The sequence below is a fragment of the Melopsittacus undulatus genome, chromosome 12 (genome assembly GCF_012275295.1).
Source record: "Melopsittacus undulatus isolate bMelUnd1 chromosome 12, bMelUnd1.mat.Z, whole genome shotgun sequence".
NCBI lineage: Eukaryota > Metazoa > Chordata > Aves > Psittaciformes > Psittaculidae > Melopsittacus > Melopsittacus undulatus.
In genome coordinates, this window is record NC_047538.1 from 3057818 (window position 1) to 3080838 (window position 23021).

General features: G+C 50.9%; 1 protein-coding gene and 3 long non-coding RNA genes across 6 annotated transcripts in view; 1 reads left to right on the plus strand and 3 right to left on the minus strand.

Annotated features, from left to right (window-relative positions):
• The window catches only part of SPEN (spen family transcriptional repressor), a 66145-nt gene extending 57018 nt beyond the window's left edge, over positions 1-9127 (minus strand). For all 3 annotated transcript variants that reach the window (XM_034068057.1, XM_034068059.1, XM_034068058.1), the window contains exon 1: positions 8984-9127. In XM_034068057.1, the coding sequence (XP_033923948.1) occupies positions 8984-9066 (83 nt within the window). In that variant the 5' untranslated portion in view covers positions 9067-9127. The remainder of the gene's footprint in view (positions 1-8983) is intronic.
• A 2778-nt stretch (positions 9128-11905) lies between these two features.
• LOC115945901 (uncharacterized) lies at positions 11906-15256 on the minus strand. The gene is made up of 3 exons (XR_004080092.2): positions 14367-15256; positions 13698-13757; positions 11906-13263 (listed from the first exon to the last, which is right to left on the minus strand). It is a non-coding gene; the product is annotated as an uncharacterized lncRNA (long non-coding RNA).
• Positions 15257-16265: 1009 nt separating this feature from the next.
• Positions 16266-20014, minus strand: LOC115945904 (uncharacterized). The gene is made up of 3 exons (XR_004550151.1): positions 19123-20014; positions 17811-18017; positions 16266-16593 (listed from the first exon to the last, which is right to left on the minus strand). It is a non-coding gene; the product is annotated as an uncharacterized lncRNA (long non-coding RNA).
• LOC115945905 (uncharacterized) lies at positions 17935-19566 on the plus strand. Its single transcript, XR_004080094.2, has 3 exons — positions 17935-18373; positions 18643-18680; positions 19315-19566. It is a non-coding gene; the product is annotated as an uncharacterized lncRNA (long non-coding RNA).
• Positions 20015-23021: the final 3007 nt, after the last annotated feature.

Below are 23021 nucleotides of genomic sequence, written 5' to 3' on the forward strand. Positions count from 1 at the left end.
GCTCCAAGCCCCTGTGTCCAACCTGGCCTTGAGCACTGCCAGGGATGGGGCAGCCACAGCTTCTCTGGGCACCCTGTGCCAGTGCCTCAGCACCCTCACAGGGAAGAGCTTGTCCCTAAGAGCTCATCTCAGTCTCCCCTCAGGCAGGTTCAAGCCATTCCCCTTGACCTGTCCCTACAGCCCCTGATGAAGACTCCTGGAAACAAAGCCAGTTCCCATCCAGTCCAGCCCCCTCCATGGCTTCATCCCTGTGCTCCCACTGGCAGCTGCTCCTGCCCTGCCACAGGCTCCCAGCTCCAGACGTGCAGATGTGATTTTGCTGGTCTGTGACTCACCGCTCCCATCGCCCTGGAGAAAGTGCTTGCTCCTGTGAGTAACCCAGCTGGCAGTGCGAGGCCTGGCGCGAGCCGTGTGCCAGCCCAAGGAAGCCACTATTCCTGCTGACAGACACCACACGGGTGCTCTGTCTGCAGGGACTACCTGTGCCCCGGGTGCTTTCTCCATAGGCATCAGCATGGAACCTTCCACAGCTGAGCTCCTTATACAGCCGGACTTTAATGGCTTTCCTTGTGACGCAACTCAAGGTTTGGCAAAGCCGAGCTGAAAAGAGGCTCCTCGAATGTCACTGCAGTGATGGGTGAGGTTTCTCACTTTGTTTTTAGGAACTGACCTAAAGGAGGCCTCACAACAGTGAAGAATTCAGCAGCTCCTTCTCTCCAGGTACTACCAGACCAATGGGGCTCCTTGCAGGACACAGCCACATACACTGCACCATCCACAACACAACTGGGAACGTCACCATAACCTCCAGGAAAGCTGCTTCCTCATTAAAGGTGATCAGCTTCACCTTTAAATGCTTGGTTTCAAACAGCACTCTGGCCTGAGCTGGGCAAGAGCATGGACTGCCAGCACAACCACGGGACTGTAATCCCTGAATGGAGCTAGAGGAAGAGCTGCTTCCTGAGCTCAACTACTGCCAAAGCCCGGCAGATCTCGCCACACTCACAACCAGTGCAGCATCTGCTCTATGATTCTATGGGCTACAGCACCAGTGCTGAAGCTGGGTTTATTTTTTAAGCATGGTAAAACTTCTCTGCTACCAACACCTCCAACAAGTTGCCTCAGAGGTAGAGAAAGACCAAAAGGTTATTTAGATGTTGAAGACAGTGTGGTTCCAGTGTGGAGCATTGGTTCCTGTGTGCACACTGAGCTGCCTTTCCAAGAGCATCATCTCACACACAGACACAGCCCCTGAAGTTAAATTAGATATTGAGTACATACACAAGGGAGATACTTGTCCATCCTGAGCTTTTATTCTCCTCACAGTCAGGATGCTAATGAGGCCGGAAGACTGCTTTCCTCTACAAACTACCCCTTTAACCAAACAATGTGGCAATTTCTTTTTCTTACTTTGCCCTATTAACTGTTACAGGTCACCCACAGCTGCCACAGGGAGCCTGAAGAGGGAACGTTTCAATAAGCCTCTGTGTGCTTCCTGGCAGGCACTGCTGGTAATGGGGATGGGGGCAGAGGGACCACAGCTCGGAGCTTTGTGCTGCACGGAAGCAGCAAGCATCTCACCACAGGCACGTACACCACAGTTGGGGAGCTCTGTGACAAGGACACTGAGTTATCCTCAATGAATCCTATGGACAGAAAACACAGCCAGCTCAGTCTGTGCCTGGGGAGAAGCTGAAGGTGATTCACCACTTGCTAAGAGACAAAACTACTGATTTCCCAGCCTGCAGCAGTCTTTCTACTGGGCTAAAAGATCATTTCAGACGCAGCTTTGATCGGGCACCTGACCACCTGCGTGACAAGAACTTGGTTGGAAGCCAGCTCCCATTTCCATCAGGGGATAACCAAAGACAGACAAGCTCTTCCATTTGGAGAGTACGATATCCTGGAGGAACACACACCCAAAGCTATGGAGAGAGCCATTGATATCCAACAGACAGCAATGCAGACCATCTATTCCAGTGCCTTCTAAAGATGTTTGGACCGAGCTGGCTTTTCAGTGTTGAGACGAGAGCATGTTCAGAACATTCTGAATCAGATTTGGAAGCTCCCACTTCAGATCTAAGTGTGCTTAAAAATAAAAAGCAGAAGTGCTTTCAATTTTAAGCTGCTAAAGCTTCATTAAAAAGGGGAAGAGAAAAGAAGCTAAAAAGGTCCCTTTTGTTCTTAAAAGGCACCTGAGTCTATACAGAAGGAGGTCATTAAGACAGACTGCTGCTGCTCTCCCATGATGAGTGTGTCTGAGTGGAAAATTGATGTTCCTTCCACATCCGCTTCTGCTGCATTTTTACCCAGATCATCACAAAACGTCTGGACCTGGCACAAGGTGTGAATATACAAACTGCAGCCCAGAGCCAGCCCATACAGGACACGCTTCTGAAGACTCCAGCCTGACAAGGACCTTTGTAGATGCTCTGTTGTTGTTTTAACTCCATTCAGAGATGCTGCCTCCATACTCACTCCATCCTGCACCAGATCAGCTTGCAGCAGGCCCTGGAACACATCCTGGTGTATTTACGACAGCCTGTGACAATGTTTATTCTTTTACCAAAGGATGTTATCTTCACAGGGCAGATTTTACAGATCACACTGGACCATTACGGGGTGTTCACAGGTTAAACAATAACTATGGAAATGCAGAAAGCAGTGGCTGTGCTGTAGTCATTGTGCAGAAGCCGTCAGCATGTCTTCATATATTACTGCAGAATAGCCTTGGAGATGGCTTTTCAGGCTCAAGGAGACCGGAGATGCCATCACTCAACAGGAAGACAGCAAGGAAAACCTCCAGATGAGGCTGCTGCCCCAGTGTGCACCATCACAAGGTGGGAAAACACTGATTTACCAGCTTGGGCAACAAGAAAAACAGCAGCTTTTGTGTGATTTTCATTAACTGTTTGAGTAGTCTTCAGAACAAGTCAGACTGATGCAAGGGCAAGCAGCAAGGCTGGCTGTGCACTGTGAATTTCCATCTTCAGGCTCATATTCCTCCCACGAGACTGCTAAATTGGCATGTCGAAGATGCAGCTCAACTCCGAATCTTATTATGGAGAGTAATCATATTTTCTAGTTTATTCCCCAGTTCATTGTTTAGGAATGTTTGCCCTGGCAGCCTTTGGTTCCAGGGCGTTCTCAGACCTCAGCAAGTTCCCTGAACTTCATCAAGAACACATGCAAAATATCTCACAAGTACTTATTTTTGGGAGCTACCAAACCCAGAACGCACCCAGCCCAGCCCCAGCTCAACAGCTCGCCTGCCAGCACCAATCCAGAGACCTTCAGCACTCCAGAACCAGCCAAGAGGGGGGACCCTCAGTCCCATCCCTTCCCAAGCACTTCCTGGAGCCTGTTTGGATGCCTGTTGTTTCTCAGGTGCACGTTCATGCACACAGGAATCTCTTCCTCTTCTTCACAAGCTGACAACAGTGTGAAACCACCCAACAGCAGGACAGCCTGTGGCTGTGACACATCAGCGCATGAAAACAGAACTAAGGAGCCAGGTTCCTCCTGACTCACCAACACATCCAAAACCTGCAGCCTGCCCTCTCCTCATTTGGATATTCACTTCCTTTTTTTTATGGAAAGCCACCAAGCACCTCTTTGCCCTCAGTGAAGACGAGGACCTAATTTTGGACATACCTCAGACAGCAGTAAGGTCATGTGCTGGAGAACTTGGCATCATTTGCTGTCCTCTGAGGAGCAAGGAGGGGGGGAAACCAGCCAACAAGGCTTCCACAAAGCAAATTCAAGCCTTTTCTCACTCCCTGTCCTATCTTGCTGAACAGATTTAGCACCTCCATAAGCCTCGCACGGGCTGTTAAGTCCTCAACACACGAGTCTGCCTTCAGCACTAGGATTAAATCCCCACTGCACCAGAGGAATTTGGAGGAAGGGGAAGAAACACCAAAAGCCAACATCACTTTGGAGCAGCTCAGTGACAACAGAAGCTGTTCTCATCAAATCACAAACACGCACAGCCAGGACCTTTGAAGAGACTTCAGAGAAGAAACCATGCCAGAAAGGCTCAGCAGATGACAGAGTTTTGTAACTGAGTGACATCAGCTTATCTTTGTAACGCAGCTCAGCATATAAAAACGCTCCATAGAAGCTTAAGTCCAAATCTAAGCTCTTTGTGGCTTTTCATTAAGTTTCTTTGAAATAATTATATAGGCATCTCCTGGGCCAGCGTGGCGTCAGCAAGCTGCCACCTCAGGTGCCTGCGAGAGCAGAGCCAGGTCAGCCAGAGGATTCATGAACCTCCAACGTGAGTCAGTCCTGGGGGAAGAAGTAGGTGGTTGCAGACAAACACAGCTCAGTGACACCCCCAGAACACCACGGGGGTGATGCTGCTGCTGCTGCTTTACAGTGAATCAATGTTAGAAATAGAGTTCTGACAAGAGATGTAGCGGATAACAAAGACAAGAGCCACCATCAGAACCAGCACCAGCATCTCCTCCACCAGCCACCCAAATGACGAGCCTAGCAACAGTGCCAGGCTGACTTCCACCAGGAACCAACCAAGACCTGAGACAGGAGGACTCACCTCGTGTCTTCCACACCTTTCTTTCCCTTCCAGTTCAGGGCAGTTGATTAAATCCCCTGCCCTAATCCCCCTACCAAATGTCCTCCCTTGATCTCCTTGGGGTTCACGCTCAGCAAAGCTAAGATGACTTTACCGGAGAGACTGGTGAAACACAGCACAAACAAATCCTGATGCTGCCCCATTCTAGACATCACATCAGCAAAGAACCAGCATAAATGTTCCCTTCCCCCTCCCTTCAAAGGCTCCGAAAAGGCTGGAACTTAATCTGTGAAAACATCATCACTTAAAAATGATACAAATCAAGAGTGAGCTATTCCTGTGCCTGTCACCTGACTTCTGTATTTTCCTAAAATAACAATAACAACCTGCACAGAGATCTCTACATGCAAAGCTGACATAGTGCAACCATTCATGTGCTTGCATCCCAAGTGATATCCAAGAACTATGACTTCACTATAAGCAATACAAGCCTCAGAACAGACCAGAAAAGAACAAGAGCACTGCTACTGCTGACTGCAGCCTGTTCCCATGGACAGGCACTGCAGGACCTGCTGGTGTCCAACGTGGGAAAAGGCACCAGCAGGAACAGTCACTATCCTAGAGCAGCACAGAGGATTTTCCTTCTGGGTGCTCTAGGCCAGCACACAGCAGCAATCCTCACTCTTCCCGCACACAACCCATAGAGGAACCCATCACAGACCCTCTACTCCACCTTAGTCCTTAGGGATGATGTAGGGAGCTCCCAGGCTGAATTTAGACTCCCAGGCATCAGACAAAGCATTTTCTATGTAAACTGACCACAAATGCTCTGGAAGTTAGTGAAAACAAGCACACACTCAGCTGCTCTGTAGAGCAACTCCTGTGTTGCAAATGCAAACCACAGAAGGCATCTCCCCATCTCTCCTGTGCATCTTCTCCAACAGAGATCAGAACAAGGAGAAACCAGACAGCCCAAAAAAACCTCCTGAACAGTTACTTGTCTTCTCCAACATTGAGCCGATCCACAGTTTATTTCTAATGATTTCAAAGGAGCACATTTGTTTCCTGGAATCCAGAGCTTCTCCTGGACTCGGTTGCCACCGTGAATGTCTCAACTCTCCCACAGAACAGGAGCTGGCATTCCAAAGTCACATGCTTCATAATTAAGAGGCTTTTACTCCTCTTTGCCCTTTAAAACACCAATAAAGGGATAAAGCCATGTTCTTTCAGTTAACTGGAAGAAAACACAGAGGGGAAAAAACAAGCCATGGAAGGCCACAGTGTGCTGGGGACAACTGTTACTATATTTAGTCCACTTGCTCTGCAAAGCTGCCGAGCATCTGGTTCAATGATGGTGATGACTCTTTCCCCTGCTAGTCAAGACAGCATTGATGGGGTGAACCCACCGCTCCCCTGAGCACCCAGGCCCCTTCCCCACATCCTCACACAGATTTGCTGCTTATTCTATCTGAGCAGCAGTTTCCAATCCCAGCTTTCCTATTTGGGAATGCCTTCAGAACTCAGCTGAAAGAGAACAGAGTGCATTAGGAGGAAGGTTTTAAGAGGGAGTATCTGGGTATGGAACTGAAAGGCTGGAACACTCTCAACTTGTTAAAATGCACAAAAAGTCAGGGTTTTGTTGGGTTTTTTTTGCAATTCCTTTTATTATGGAGATTGGAAAAAGGGGGTTTTAAGGAAAAAAAATAACACTGTTCACATAAGCTGGTGCTTCCTGAGACCAGCTTCAATATTCTTTAGTTAGAAGGATTCCTAAGCAAAAGGTGTTATTTCAATTCACACTCAACAAAACCAGTCAGGAGCGTTCTGCAAAACCCAAAACACACTTTGAGAACACCTCTTCCATCTTAACTCATCCCCTAAGAGAACGACGAGACTGGGAATCCACTGGGAACCCAACAGTTCCCACTGTAACTGGTTCACTGAGGTGGGGGGAGAAGCAGCGACCCCCTTGCACTGGATACGCCTGTTGGGTTTTGAGGTTTTGGAGTCTTTTTTGCTGCTTTACACACAAAATGGTTGTGTTTCTCCTGCGTGCCCCTAGCAGAGGCTGTGCAACGGCAGGGCCGCTTGCGTACAGGGTTTGATATGGACATGAGAGTGTTTCCCAAGGAAATGGGGAAAGCAAACACTGCCGTGGGTTGCACAGAGCCTTTGGGGGTAGCACAGAATTCCCGGCTGCAATTCCCCAAACCCTTCCTCCCGCTCGCTCCTCACCCTGCTCCCAGGCTGGGGGATGGGTGGGAACTGGGATTTGCCAAGCCCAGCTCCATCTGAAATGACTTTCTCTCCAAACTAAACCATCCATTCCAAGGAGGGAGCCTCCTGCATCCCACCACGGCGCTCCGAGCCAGCCGCCTTCCCTATGGATATACCCCCCCACCCCCCCGCCACGCAATCCTTGTGTAACGTGTCCCTTCCCCCCAGCGAGGACCAGCATACAAAGGAAGCCTTGCTCCATTGTCCACCTACAGCACCTACAACACCGAGCCCGCAACCACACTCAACCTACACCCCTCGCCCCTTCTACACCCACAACCGTCGAGGTGTTGGCACCCCCAAAAGCGCTACACAGGCGACGTGTCATTTCCCCCCCCTGCCCCCACAGCCAAACCACGGGAAGCGTTATTTTATCCGTGTTTACTTGCACGAGATCAGCCTCCTCCAAACACACTAATCCCGGTTAAAAAGCAGTTTGGGAAAGGCAGTGAGAAACGGCAGGAATAGGGGGGTTGCCTGGCTGCAAATCCCCTTCCCAAACCTCCGACTGAAACTCGGGAAGGTAAAAACAACCATAAAGAGGAAAAAAAGGGAATTCACAGTTCATTGCCTGCCGTTTTTTCCCATCCATCTCCAAGCAACAGTACCATAGCAACTTTTTCCCTGCTTCGCTACATCTTACAAAAGGAGAAGACCTGGACAAAATCAAGACCCAGGAATGTCACATTCCCACTTTCCAGTGGCTATTCCTTCAGTCAGCCATGCCAGGAATCAACCCAACAACCCCAGTGCGGGTTTTGTACCCCCAAGACCGCTGTCTTTGTACAACGCTGGGTCACGGCACCCGGTCTGACGGACAAAACAAACCACGTCGAGCACTGAACCACGGTCCCGTAGTGTGGGCTTAGGGGGAGAATAGAAGAAGCTCCATTAAACCAGAGTAATCCCGGGATGGAGCTTTCCTGCTGCAGATGCAGCCCAGGAGGATGAAGGAGACCCCGGGGGCCCCTCCATGCACCCATCACCTCAACGGGCGCCCCAACACCATTTTAGGTGCTGTGAGGATGGGGTACGAGCAGGAGCCGGGACCTTCCTTCTCCCTCAGTGTCACCGCATCTATTTTTCCCATGGTGACTCATTATTAAGGACGCGCAGTCATTTTTCCAACGCAGGAAGATTAAAGGAAGCTTTAAAATCCTTTTCCTTCAGTGGGGGGGGGGGGTGGTGTGCGTGTGTGTAACAGCCCTGCTGGAGCACCGTGCGCTGAGCAGCCACCCAGGGGCTCTTGACCTTCTTTTTCCCCTAAAAAATGATGAAAAATAGAAGATTCCATCAGCTTGGTGCATTTCCCGAGGAAAACGGTGTTGCTGAGGCAGCGGGGGAGAATCTGCTGCCTCCTCCTCCTCTTCTTCCTCCTCCTCCTCGCATGAAAAGACATGGGGAGGAGGAAAAAAAACACAACCATGCAAACAGCTACTACTTCCTTATGAGCAGGATTAACCTCGGCAACAACAACAAAAAAACGGGAAAAAGAAAACCCAGAAAGCCACGGTATCGTCAGGAGTCCGGAGCGCTTCCCGCGGGCAGGAATCCCGTGTTTTCCTCATGGGGATCGGTGTGATTTGGGGGGTGGGGGGGGTGTTTCAGTCACGTTTTCGCTGCTGCAGCCGCTTCGGTTCCCACCGCTCGCTGCGGGACACACACACACACACACGCAGCATCCTCATGGCTCCAAGGCGGAGAAAAACACGGCAAAAAGGCGGGGAAACAACGAGAGAAAACTCCAAAGGTTGGCTCATGGTGAAAAACGACGGTTAAAAAAGCAAGATGGCCAAGCTGGGGCTGCCTCCGGCACCTCGGTACGAGATCCACTCCGTGCACCGCTCCCACACGCTGCTCCTGCTGCGCCTTGCGCTCAGCCGCCGGTGCTCTTCTATCCCACGGGGATGATGCTCCTCGGCCCGTCCACGCCGCCGTCCCTCGGCGGACGCTCCTCGCCATGGCGCGGGGTTATTTAACAGCGGTTTTGTTTTCCTCCTGCCGTCCGCAGGCCGCGTTCCCCGCTCCCTCCCCGCTATTCCCCTTTCACGGTGTTTTCACCCCCATTTCCCTCACACCGAGGGCCGGGACAGCCGCGGCTGCCGACACCGACCCGAAGGCGCGGGAAGGCCCCTCAGGAGCCTCCTTCCCCCCTCTCTCCGCACTCACCGCTTGAAGTGCTCGATGATCTTCTCCTCACGCACGTTCTCCGGCAGGTTGCCCACCCAGAGGTGCCTGGTTTCCCGCACCATGCTGCGCGGCGCGGGGCGAGCCCGCCGCCCCTGCCCCGGCTCGCTGCCGCCTATCCCCGCGCAGCGCTGCCGGCCGCCGCTCGCTGCCCGCCGCCGCCGTCGCCACCTCCTCCTCCTCCGCCTCCTCCCCGCCGCCCTCCGCCTCTTCCGCCGCGGGGCCCTGCCGCCCTCAGCGCCGCCGGCTGCCTCCCCCCGCGGCGGACGACACCATCCCCTGCGGGGGGGCCCCCTGGCTGCCGGGCCGCGGGCTCCCCCTCCGCCGACGGTTTTCTTCCTCGCTGCCTCCCCCCGCCGCGGCCCTCGCTCGCTCGCTCCCGCTTCCTCCTCCTCCGTCAGCGGCAGCGCGGATCCTGCCCCAAGCCCCCCACCCCCCCCCCGCTCCGCGCCTCTCTCGCAACGGCCCCGCGCACGCGCACTGCGCCCCCCCCACGGGTGCGCGCCTCGGGACCGCCGGCGGGGGTTGAGCGCGGGCGCGCAACGCCCCGCCCTCGTGAGGCCGGAGAGCGGCGGCAGTGCGCCTGCGCGGCGGCGCGAGCGGGTGAGGGAGGGGGAGGAGGTTGCGATGGGAAACACGGGGGGGGGGCAATGAGAAAATGGGGTGGATTGGTAAAAATGAAGGGGTTGTGCTGTGAAAAACGGGGTGCTAGGCCAGGGGTAAAGGGGGGGTCTTGCAAAGTGGGGGCTGGGCGAAAAGCAAACGGTGCGGTGCGAAAATGAAGGGTGAATTGCAAAAAACGGTGAATTGGGAGAAATAAAGGGGGCACTTCAAAAAACTGGGTGATATACAGAGAATAAAGGGCTGCAGATGTAAAGGGGTGGGTTGAAAATGGGGGGCACTGCAGAAAATAAAGGGGGTGCAATGCAAAAAGGGGGTGCAATGCAAGAAATAAAGGGGGGCTGCCCTGCAAAACATAAAGGGGTGAATTGCAAACAATAAAGGGGGTGCATAGCAAAATATAAAGGGGGTGCAGTGAAAAACTAAAGGGGGATGTATTGCAAAAAAGTGGGGTGCTGTGCAATAAATGAAGGGGGTATATTGCAAAAATGAGGGGGCTATAAAAAGGGGGAACACTGCAAAAAAAGGGTGGTACACAGAAAATAAAGGGGGTTGTATTGCAAAGGGGGGCACTGCGAAAACAAAAGGGGCTATCGCAAAAAGTAGGATGCTATGTAATAAGTAAGTGCTGTGCAAAACAAAGAGGTGCATTGCAAAAAATAACGGGAGACACTGCCAAAAATTAAGGGGGTACATTGCCAAAAATAAAGGGGGTGCATTGCAAAAAGTAAAGCCTGCCCCAGAATGGGAAGGCCGTGGGAATTCCTGACGGGAGGATTCAGCTGCACATCCTTGAACCCCTTTCTCCACCCACCATGGCTCTGTGATTAAAGCCAGGGTGAAGGAAACGCTCGTGGGGAATATGGAGCTGCTCAGTGGGAGACTGCAAAGGGGCTGAATGGTTTTCAACCCAAAGGGTCTCGTTTTCCACCATATAAGGCACAAGCTCTTCCCTGGGAGGGTGCTGAGGCGCTGGCACAGGGTGCCCAGAGAAGCTGTGGCTGCCCCATCCCTGGCAGTGCTCAAGGCCAGGTTGGACACAGGGGCTTGGAGCAGCTGCTCCAGTGGAAGGGGTCCCTGCCTGTGGCAGGGGTTGGAGCTGGATGAGCTTTAAGGTCCCTTCAACCCAAACTACACTGTCCTCCTATGAAATGTGCCTCTGTACAGATAAAACCACCCATTTCTACACCCTAAATTGAACATGCCCAACCAGTTGCCACTGTGTGACACCACACAGCTTGAGGTCAAGATAAAATGCACACCCATGGCCACAAACAGTATTTTTCTGAAGCCCATTAGCACTTTCCAGCTCAGAATACCAATATTCCCCTATTTTCCTTAGCCAAAACCTCACAACAGCGCTTCAAACCATGGTTTTTTGTCAGTGCCCCCCCCCAGTGTGGCCAGAGCCTTCCCCAGGGCCACTGTAGCCTCCTGGCAACAAGTCCACCTTGACAAGTGGTCAAAGTCATCGCGCTATCAGTGCTTTAACAAACACACCGATCTCCTGATTTAATCAGGCCTCTGACGCATGTCAACATGAGCCTTATCCCCAACCCCTCCACCACGAGCCCATCCCAAACCAGCCCCGTGCCTCAGTTTCCCCAGTGATGATGGGTGTTAGCTGCTCCACCAAAGCAAGATCTACTGATGAATCTAACATAAAACCAAGGAATCTTTGCACACAAACCATCTATTATTTAAAACTTGTGATGGAGCCATGTACACAAGAGAAGATGTGCTGCCAACGTGCTCCACCGCACGTTTCTTTATGTGAACAAGCTTTGCTCTGTTTCAGCTGGTTGGAAGCACAAAGAGCGGTTGCTACATGTCCATACCTTCAACAGGCTCTGCAGGCACCCATTTGGGAGGGGAAGAAACCTAAACCATGCACCAAATGGATTTTCTATGCTGAATTTTTCCCTCCCTGCCTCTAAGGGACACAAGGAAACTGCGTCAGCTCCCGGGTCTCTCAAGGAACCTCAAGCAGGGTCCGAGAGGGATGCCCATGGACTGAAAGCTGTCGTAAGCAAAGCTGTCAGCTCTGCTGACAGGAGAAACATAGTTGAAATTAGCTCTTCAGGGCTCTGCCTATGCTAAAGCCAACTGGAAGAGGCACACAGAGCCTGGCTGGTGACACAAATAAAGCTCTGGACCATCCCAATACTTCTGAAACACTTTGAAGAAGAAACAGTTCCAGTTACAACACTGGGATATTGCTGTAACAACTCACTGGAAGACTTTGAAGAGCACAGACCCAGGCTGGAGACCAGCATGGACAGAACCATCCACCCAGCAAAAGGCACCTCCCTGGCAGAGGACAGCTCCTACATGGCAGCTGCCAACACTGCCACAGGCAACACCATAATGAGCATCCAGGGACAAGGCACAGACACTCATCCCCATGTGCCACCCATCGTAGGCGGGCAGAGCGTTTAGGACAAGGGGGCTGCAGCAGCTCTCCAATGCCCAACAGCCTTCAGTACACACAAGAACCTGGCACACCTCAAGGAGCAACATGAATTACTCCTGTGGGTGTAGCCGAGAACCCAGCTATCTCCGGACATCTCGGTCAACCCCGTAGTGAAAACATTGGGACATTTCTTATCGGCAGTTGGAGAGGATTAAAGCACCAGGCTATATAGTAATGAGGTTATAAACCCATCTCAGCTTGAACGCCGTGTTCACGGCAAGAAAATCAAAGCAAGAAGGGGGCAGATCAAAAGAGAACCATTAAAGGCGTGAGAAAACGGGGCTGCCTTATAAAGAACTAGTAAAGTTAGCAGCAACCAGCTTGGAGGAGAGAAAAAGGGGCAGGAGAATCAGAAAACATCCTTGGGGTCTGCAGACTAGCTAGAGAGAGCCTCCCTTTAAGGACAGAACACCAAACACCAGAGAAAAGGCAAGTTTCCATGTTCTGAACACAGCAGCATCTTACCCGTGCAGCAGAGCTCGCTGCCATGTGTCACCAGGACAGCTTGCCAAACACTTCAGAAGCAAAGATTAGAGACTAACAGGGACAGCAATGGGAGCTCCATGTGCCAAGAGTGTAATTCCTTACACTGGGTCCCAGTGTAGCAATTCCTCTGTGGAGCACAGCTGGAGTCGGGAAGGAAGGCGTTACACCTCTCCCCATAGCTGGGGACATGGACAGCTACATCCAGCATGGATTAGAGCGATCACATAGTGACACACAGCAATCATCCCCAACAGCATCCAGTGCACATCCCACTTGCTTTGTTTTTTACTGGAAAACCGTAGGTTTAGCCATACGGGAGCCCTCAGACATCACGAGGAATGCACAGAGCATTTCTTTGTTCGAGCCACCCAGCTCCAGCCACCATTTTGTCACTATAAACTGTATTTATTTATGGCCCTTTCCTGCTCATTGACTCTGTTTATTAAAACGATGCTATGGCAGCTGAATACCCAAATGCCAGTGAGGCTTTTAGCTCAGTTTTAAGCCAAGCCTGAATTACAGGCCTAATTTTATTGCTTACCCATTAACGTTTTATGCGACGGATAATTTTCTCCAAGAAGGCATTGGTGCTGTTTGGTGTTTGGGCTCATTTGTTGCCAAGACAGAGGATATCAGCTTACACACTGATAATGGCTTTGAACACGAAGTCTGGTTCTGGATCCTAAGCAACACAAAGTATAGGATTTGTATTAATAAAGCTAGTCATTTTGGTTCATTCCCCTCTGAGTGTTAGTGCTCCAGTTGTTCATGGGGAGATGACTCCACCCAGAAAACTCCCCCCACATTTTCCAAACCCTGCATTTAGTAATTTATTTGCTAAATAATTTTATTTTCTATTTGGTATTTTTCTCACTTCAGTTTTCTTCAGCAGCAGGGTCCAGTGTGATGGCCGAGCCACACAACCGAAACACTGTGTGCCAGCACAAGCCTGCAGAAGAGCTTATTCTTAGTACATATATCAGAATTAATTGTTATTTATATATAACAACCCATAGTTTTGCCTGTTGTTGAGGAAAAATGAGGAATGTCACAGTGCTGCTCCCCCTGCCCCCCAACTTCTGTGTGACCACGTACCATAGGGCTGAACCTGCTCACCTCACAAGGCGTTTTCCTAAAGACAGGGCGGCTAAACAGAGAGGACTTCAGTCTTCCAGGCTGCAAAAGAATACATTTTAGGGGAAAATAAAGAAGAAAAAAAACCCCAGCCCCATCTGATTTGGTACCCAAACAGGACCACTCCAATGGATATAAATCCCTTAGGATGGGATAGATCACTGTATCCTGTACTACTGTTGTATTATTTCTACATAAAAGCCCCATGTGCCCAAGAAAAAAATCCCAGATATGACACTGGAACCGTTGCAGAACAAGGTTTTAATACAAAACCCGAAGTCCAAACCTGTCAGCTTAAGGCTGCTCTTCCCCACATTCCCCATCAGATTGATCAGCACAAAATAAATACTGAGCCAGCCACTACCAGAGCTTTTGTTCCATCAAACACCATTTTGACACTGAAGCAACTCGGTGTTTTAGACGATGCGGATGGAACACACGTTGGTGTGGTTATGGCTCTCCCCCTTCAGAGAAAAGCACTAAAGAAAAATAACAGTGATACAACACAGGAGAGGGGTGCCTTGAGTGGCCTTTGCTTTCATTTCACCTCTGCAGACCTCATGGTGCAGCTTCCTAACTCTCTGGGATAACAGGAAAGCTTGAAAGACCATGTTTTTTCCCCATTATGGAGTGGAGGTTTCTATTGCTCACCTGCTTTTTGGCACCAGAAATGTGTTTAGCTTGGAAATGCCATGGATGTAATAGCAGCAGCTCTTCAGTCCAAAGCAGAGGTGGTAAAGGTTCAGCTCTCACAAGGTAATTCTCCCTCATTTGTCCTAAACTGCCAAAGAAAAGTAATCCCAAGTCCCACAGGATGTGCCGACCTGAAAAATATGGGAAAATCCCAAGCGGCCAGCTTCTCAGTCCAGGGTCCCTCCATGCCAGCAGAGGCCTCTGAGGAGCACAAGGCGGATCTCCAAACCAACACATCCCTGATGAGAGAATAAAAGTCATATCCCTGTCCATGGTGGTTTACTCCAAGTACAGCCGAGGCTTCGGGCACAGGAGCTATTGGCAGTTTTCACAGGACACCACACACCAGCTCTCTCAGGAGCACCGTATGGAAGCTGGCCTGGACACCTCACACTTGCTCTCCACTCATTTTTTGTGCCAAAAAAGCATAAAGTCGGAGCTGTGCTACAAACCTGCAGCAAGCAGGGGGACACTGGCAGGGAATCTTGCATTTCCCACATGGTGCTGCTCCAGCATAGCTGGGCACGGCCTCTCCGTGGTCAGCCAGAGGCAGCCACGCGATACCAATGCCAATATTCTCATTACAGGAGGCTAACAAGAAGGTGCCGATACCCAACACTCCCTGTGCACTAATGACTCTGTGCCTTGATGTCACTTGTGACCCCAGGAAGACCAGCACTGGGTGCTTTTTATGACACCACAAAAAGAACTGTACCGAGTAAGGAAGCATCAGCCTTTGTCATAACATCACAGGATGGTTTAGGTTGAAGGGACCTTAAAGCTCATCCAGTTCCAACCCCTGCCATGGGCAGGGACCCCTTCCACTGGAGCAGCTGCTCCAAGCCCCTGTGTCCAACCTGGCCTTGAGCACTGCCAGGGATGGGGCAGCCACAGCTTCTCTGGGCACCCTGTGCCAGCGCCTCAGCACCCTCACAGGGAACAGCTTGTGCCTTATCTCCAACCTGACAGATCTTGGCAGCCAGCATGGCTTTGAGGAATCAAGTAATAAACCAGCAGCATCTTATAGGGGCAAGTTCACAGGGGGAAAAAAAGTGTAATTCAAGGGGACACTGATCTCCACCAACACAATTCAGGCTGTTGCAATGCTCCTTCTGCCATTTGCTCCAGCAAAATTGGGAGTAATGCGCTACCGCATGTAGGTCTGTTCGTTGTAGGGAAAGGGGCCCCACAGTTTTACTCCCTGGAGGCAACTGTTCTCCCCACCCCTTTTGTGTGTATTTTTTTTAACGTGCCACACAGCAGCACAATGCTGACAACTGCATTGTATGTTTTCTGCCTATGCAGCAGTTCAGGAGCACACAGCTTGGGAAGGGGGTTTTTGAAAGGGGAAAGGGGAAAGGGGGAGGGAGCTGTCTTCGCTGGACCGATTGAATTGCACACACGGCTATTCTATGCGACCATGGGGAAGGGAAAAAGAACTAAGGTTTAAAAACAGTATAGTTCTGAGCATCCAAAAGGGTCTTCTCTGTGAAACAGTGGAGGTTAGAGTAAAAGCTACCACAGGCAGGAAAAAAACAGTGCATCTAAATCACCAGGGTTTCTTCTCTGGCACTGGAAGTGACCCAGGCCTCACTGCTGTTATCTCCACATTTCCACTCCTGACAATGTGGAGATACCAGCTCTGAGGAAGGAAAATGGAGGAGGGAAGGGTATGAAAAGCTGGATTGTCCCTTTTCCACCTGCCAGGAGCAGCTCAATGGAGCCTCAGTGGCACCGCTCCACAGAGCAGCAACCAGAGCACGTTACCAGCCTCCCCGAATGAAGCTGCTGGTTCATGCCCCCCACACAGACGTTACACACAGGACTGACAAACACAGCTTCCTCTAACAATGAGGATGACTAATCCACAGCACTTTATTTATTTATTTTTGGTTAAGGCCACAAGGCAGAGCTTTTTTTCCACAAAGCCTTGGCTTTTGTGAATTAGTAAGCAGTGGGAAGGGGAAGCCCTGGGACCTACTTGTGCTATGCAGACAGAAGTAACCACAGAAACATTGTGGGTTTCTGTGGCCCGTGTACAACACACGCTTACACAACCAGAGCACCGTGCTTTTCCCTCCTCAGCAAGGCCAGCTCCCACTGCCCAGGAGGCTCTGAGATCACTGCGTGTTTGTAATACTTACAAAGGTGTGGAGAGGGGTTACACAAACAATCCTGTGTTTCACTGGAAAGGAAGAAAAAAGGGGAAAAAATAAGGCATAAGACAAGTTTCCACCCATAACATTGCAATGTCCCTGTGCTACCTGGGTCAGAGAAGGGATGTGCTGGAGAAAAAGTGGTGTGCAGGGCTCTGTCATGGAAGCAGAGCATCTATATTGGCTCGGTGGGGCCAGTCCTCCAAGCAAGGCTGCTCTGGCTTGCAGGGCACATTAGCACCAGCAGCCAGCTTTAATGCAGAGCTGTGGTCAAACCACAGCAGAGCCAGCACTGAAGGAGGTCACTTGGGGACTGCAAAAAGGTAATGAATTAAAACTATATAAAAAAAGGGGAGGGGAAGGAACAATCTATAAGCAGATGTTCAATGACGAGCAGGCAGGTCCACTGCTTCGCCCTGGCAAGCTGCAGAGCCGTCTGCACGGAGCAGGAGGAGAAATCCCAGCCCAGTTCCCAGCAAAACAATCTGCATCTGCAGAGAACACTGAGCAGATTGGGGTTACAGCTTTTAGCCAACCCCCCTTCACCCCCACCCCACCCTCCCCTTCGGCTCTGCAGCCCTAAACCCACCAAATCTGTCATCTTTTGAAGCACTCAGAAGCAGAGATTTGCCACCAGAGTGATTCCTGGTGGTGGCACCGTTAAATACTTACCCACCTCACAGCCAAGGGCTGTGAAATCTTACAATTCGGGAGTGTTTGCAAATGATTTGGAAAGCCTTCCAAGGAAGGTGCTGCAGGATTGTAAATCCTCCCCGTTATTAATAAAACGGAGCTGTTGTTCCAACTCTAATCAAGACTTGTCTCCAGCTGGGCAATTTAAAAACGCAATTGAAAACACACACACACAAAAAAATCCCCCCAAGATCATGAGGAAGCTTCAAGGAAAAAGCAAATCATCAGTGAAAGAGCTGTTCTTTAAGGGAAAAGGAGGAGAAACCGAACAATAATGACCCTGCTATCTGAAATGAATTCCAAGCAGGAGCATGGCGAGGCAGGGGGGTGTTTGCTGCCCTCCCACCGCCTGGGAAAGGTCACTTCTGCCATCGGCGCCCTCGCTGCGCCCGATGAAGCGAGCAGCAACCCCATGGCTGTGAGCCAGCCCCATCCATCTCCATCAGGAGACAGCCCTGCTTTTAATTCATTTAGCGAAGGGGGAAGGGAAAAACATAAACTAGAAAACAAATTTATGTGAAAGAAAAAAAAAGGAAAATAAAAAGAAACAAACCCTTGCAAACACCTCCCTGCATCCTTGTCATGGATGGGGAAATCTAGCGAGGGGGAAGAGATGCCAGGGAGAGGTGGTGCATCCTCCTCCTCCTCATCATCTTCATCCTCCTCCTCCGGCAAGGACCACGCCTGCCCGGCGCTGCGGCAAAGGCTCCGCAGTGGGTGCTCCCATCCCCCGTAGAAGCTTCTGGAATAAGGAGCCAAGCTGGAAAGAGGAGAGAAACCTTTATACCCGCAGAGAGGGGGGGAAGAGAGCGAGCCGCGGAGCGCGTAATAAACGGGAGAGGATTGCACAAGGATGGGGTGTGTGCAGGGGGAAAAGCTATCTATATATAGATATAGATATAAATGAAGCCCAGGAGCGGCTCTGCTTTTAAATCAACCACCCCAACACAAAGCACACACAAAAAAATAGGGAATATGGTGCTGTGTGGAGCGGTAGAGGATGGGATAAGGGAGCTGATCCCTCCTCCCGGATCTGCCATTGCACTTGAGCTCGTTTGTCCTCTCCTTCTGTCGCAATGAGTTGTCTGAGCCGGACTCTTTGATTTGCAGCTTCAGGTCTGGGGTTTCTGTGCAGGTTTTTTTTTTTTTATTATTATTATTTTTCTTTTTTTCTGTGTTTTTTGAATTATTTTAATTAAAAAGGAAAAAAAAACAAAAACAAAATCCTCCCCAAATCTCCCAAGGAAAATCTCCATCTCTGTGGAACAAATAAAACATTCAGGCCACTTCCACCACGGACTGTAAAAAAGAGCCGAGTTTCTTCTTGGTTTTTCTTCTTTTTCTCTTTTTTTGATGGCTTTTTTTTCTTTTTCTCCTGCTTTTAGGATGTATTGTAGTAGAAAGCCAATGGAGGAAAACAAAGGTAATATATATATAAAATCAAACGTATATACGGGCCAAAATTAGTGGTTATATGTAATTAAATCACAGTGGTTTAGGTGTGGGGGTTGATATTCTATAATCAGTCCGTAGGAAAAAATAAAGGGATTCAGATGTATATAGAAATATGTTAGAAATACTTCTGTATGTGTAGAAATAAAAGAGTATCAGCATAGGCCTAAATCTGTTAATTCCAGGTTAAAAACCAGCGCTGGTTTAGGGCTGTGGTTTGCAACAGAGAAGGGACAATGTTATAATGTACCCTGTAACAACACTGGGGGGGGGGAAAGGGTAAAGCAACATTAAAAGAAGCATTAAAAGCATACGTGATACCTTGGCTGCAGCTTCCGACAACGAGCGTTTGGATATTACGGGTGTATATATAAATAAATATATATATATAATATATATATTTAGAGTATTACCACGTCTGACCAGACGAAGGATATGCTTTTAATTAACGTTATGGCGGGCAGGTTGTCGTTGGGAACAAGACGAGCGGCGACGGCTTCTTCTTCCCCACACGCCTCCGGCTCGGAAGGCGCATCCATCCTCGGGTGTTTTGGGGTTGATTCTTCTCTTTTTAAGCACGGTTGGGTATTTCTCCATGCCGACAGGAGAGCGGGAGGTGGCGGCTTGAAGGAGAAAAGCGGTGGAAGAGAATGGAGGCATGGACCGGCCCGCCTCGGGGTGCGTGTGGTGGTCATAGGGGGAGCGCAGGGAACGGGCAATTCTGGGCCAAAAAGCTTCAGGCTATGAGGAAAAATAAAAGGTATTTTAAGGGTCGGTGCCGGCGACCTGCGCCGGGGGGGGCTGAGGCAGCATTTCTGGCGGATTTTCGCTTCCTTTTGTGAAGGAAAAAGGGGGGGAGGTCGGGTTTCCCCCGCAGCGCTTCCACCGCCCGCCCGGAGGGGATGCGCCCATGAGGAGGAGCCCCTCCGCCGAGCTCTTGGCACGGCCGAGGCTCCGGCTCGCCGCTCCGGCCCCGCCAGCCGCTCATCGTCCTCGTCCTTCCCCCCGCTGCCCGCCCGGCGCCATTTTGTCGCCTCAGCGCCGCTCGCCGCTGCCCCGCCGGGCGGCCATTTTGTGAAGCGGTTCCCGCTGAGGCGCGGGTGAGGCGGCGCTGTGGAGCCGGGAGGGGCAGCCCCGAGCCTCGTCCTCCTCCCCCTGTTCGCCCTCAAATACGCTTCTTTTTAGTGTTTATTTCTCTTTTCTTCACGAAAAGCCGTGCTCTTCAAGCGCCGGTCGCAAAAGCAACCTTCACCCTCAGAAGGAACAATCCGTAAAGGAGATTAAAGTATATCCCGCGGCTGTGAGGGAAAGCATGGCCGCACGGAGAGTGAAGGGATCTGTTTAGTTTTAGGAGCCGTTCATCCCTCCTCTTCCTCCCTCCAGCGTTTTGTCCCAGTGATAAATCTCCGAGCTCAATAAACGGCCTTGACAAAGGGGATAAACTGAGAAATACCTCTTTTGTTAAATAAAACACCTCATCTACAGGCTCTAATGGACGTTACAGCAAAACAAAGAGATAATACAGACCGGTCTGGGCAAAAAAGGTTCATTTTGGGGAAACGGGACTTGCGGGCTGCTGTGATCGCTTTGGATATGAGGGAAAGATGGGCTCTAAAAGGACAAATCCTTGCATCTGTTTCCAGAAAGAGGGTTGGGGTTGATTGGGTTTGAAATAACCAGAGCCTGGTAGCATGTGTCTGCAAACGGCTGCATTGATTTAACTCAATGTTATTGAAAAACACACACAGCGTGCTTTAAATACAATCCATGCTGCTGGTGGGTCAGGTGTGCAGGAAAATGAGGGGGAAACGAGAATATCGAGGTTTTAAATATATATATAAATATATATATATACATTCTGCATAATGAAGCTGGAGAAATCCAGGGCTTGAACTGCTCCCAGAGGAATCCCTGCTGATTTTTCACCCTCTCCCTTAGTCAGCAGGATCAGACCACTTCTCATCGAAGGAGTTTCAGGGTTTTATTTTGTGTTGAGATGTGACAGCACAGAAAATGGCTCCAAACACTGTGGGGAAGGACAGTGCTGCAGCAGGATGATGGGAGATGGTTTCCTCTGGTCCGACCAGAAGAAAACCCCATTTTTCCTCCATCTCTGAAAAACAAACCCATCAGCAGCACTAATTCCCATCCATCCTTCCCTCCCTCCATCTATCCATCCACCATCCATCCATCTCTCCCTCCCTCCCTCCATCCCCCATCCATTCATCCATGTCTGTCTCCCCCCCTCCATCCATTTCCCCATCTCTCCATCTACCACCCATCCATCCCTCCATCATCCCTCCATCCATCCATCACCCATCTGTCCATCCACAGATCCATCCACCACCATTCCTCCATCCCTCCATCCATCATCCACCCATCCATCCATTCACACATCCATCCCTCCATCCATCCCTCCATTCCTCCCTCCCTCCATCCACCACCCCTCCCTCCATCCCTCCTCCCAGCAAAGCCCCGGCAGCTCCTCCAGCCTCGGTTTCCCCCCCTGCAGTGTTCCCCTCCAGCTCCTTCCCGGCCCCTTGGAGGCGGTGATGGCAGAGCGAAGGCATGCAAGGAATCCGGCTCATCTCTCCTGCTCTGCGCTTGCATTTCTCACGGCCGACCATGGGGGATGCTGGGGGAAAAGGCACTTTCCAGCCCGTTTCCCTTTACAGGCTTCACTTTCCCTGCACCACGCCAAAAACCATTGGCTTGCAAACAAAACCTGGGAAAAGGCCTCATTTGTAACAAAGCACCGCTTCCACCACTGATTTAAACCCACTACAGGTGAGCCTGACAGCACATCCTTTACTTTAAAAGCTGTTCAAAAATCAGTTCTTTGAGTTGCCCGAAAGACAACCTTTGGAGTTTTATGGGCTGTGAACTGGGGGGTTCAGATGGAGAAGAGAAGGCTCAGGGGGGACCTGATGGCTCCCTACAAGTGCCTGGCAGGAGGATGGAGCCAGGAGGGTCTGGGCTCTGCTCCCAAGGAACAAGGGATGGGACAAGAGGAAACGGCCTCAAGCTGCACCAGGGCAGGTTTAGATGGAGCTGAGGAACAATTCCTGCCCCAGAGGGTGCTCAGGCATTGGAACAGGCTGCCCAGGGCAGGGCTGCAGTCACCGTCCCTGCAAGGGTTCACACCCCGTGGAGACGAGGCCTCAGTGCCATGGGTTAGGGGTGGCTTTGGCAGTGCTGGGAACAGTTGGACTGGATGATCCTAAAGGCCTTTTTCCAAGCCGGTTGCTCCTGCGATTCCCAGCTCACAGCAGGGTACCGCGTTAGATGCCTTCGCTGGGAAAGCCCAGGGAAATCTTATCCCCGGACCGCACCCAGCCTGCAGTGAAGAAATGTTTGCATTTGCTTCTCGTTGGAGGGCAGCCACATCCCTCCCTGCTCCCCTGGGCCTGCCAAGAGGGATTGCAAGACAAGACAGGCTTATTGCAGCAGCCGAGGGACGGGCAGGGCCGGCCCGTGCAGCTCCAAGGGTGTAGGATCCTCTTTGCCCTCTTGCACTGCCACTGGAGCAGGACAAGACCTCGGGCGGGTTTTATGCCTATGATGGTCCCTGGGGGGCTCTGCAAGGCTTTGGGGTGCTCCTAAGGCAGAGCAGGAGCTTCATCTTGCTCCATGCATGAGTTGTGTTTGTTTTAGCCTTTGCCAAGCAAACCTGGGCGCTTGTAAAAGCGCTTGCAACAGGGCATAGAGCCCAAGGACAGGCGGAGCTGTCGCAGCAGACCTGGGCTTGCTCAGCAGCAGGATGGGACCTGTCTCCTGCAGCCTCACCCTGCAAAATCTCCTCCATGTGGCTCAGCCAGCACTGGAAATTCCTCGAGGTGCTCCCAGGGGAAAACACGGGGCCCTGCTTTTCAGGCATAGGACACTGCCTGTGCTTTGATTTGCAGTGCTTCTCCCCTTACCCGAGAAGGAAATGGCTTAAGTCAGTCTATTTTCCTCTTGCCTCCATGTCCATCCATCCCTGTCCCTCCTCATCCTCCTTTCCTGGAAAATATGCCAAATCTGACCACTTCTCTGTCCCTTTGCCACACTGCCAAACTCTCCAGTGTGAAGTCTTACAGAAGTTGCCTTTTGCTGCCTTCCAGCAGCTTCTGTAATGCTTCATATCAATAAAAACCATTGCCTGCCTACTTCTGACTAGAAACTGCCACAGTCCTGGTACTAACAGCCTGTCCTGGCTTGCTCTGCAGGACAAACACCCAACCCTTCCCACCATTCGCCCTGGAGAGGGGTAGCGTAGCTTGCTGAGCACCCATGGGTGCTGCGTGCAATGTGATAACTCATCCAAAACACC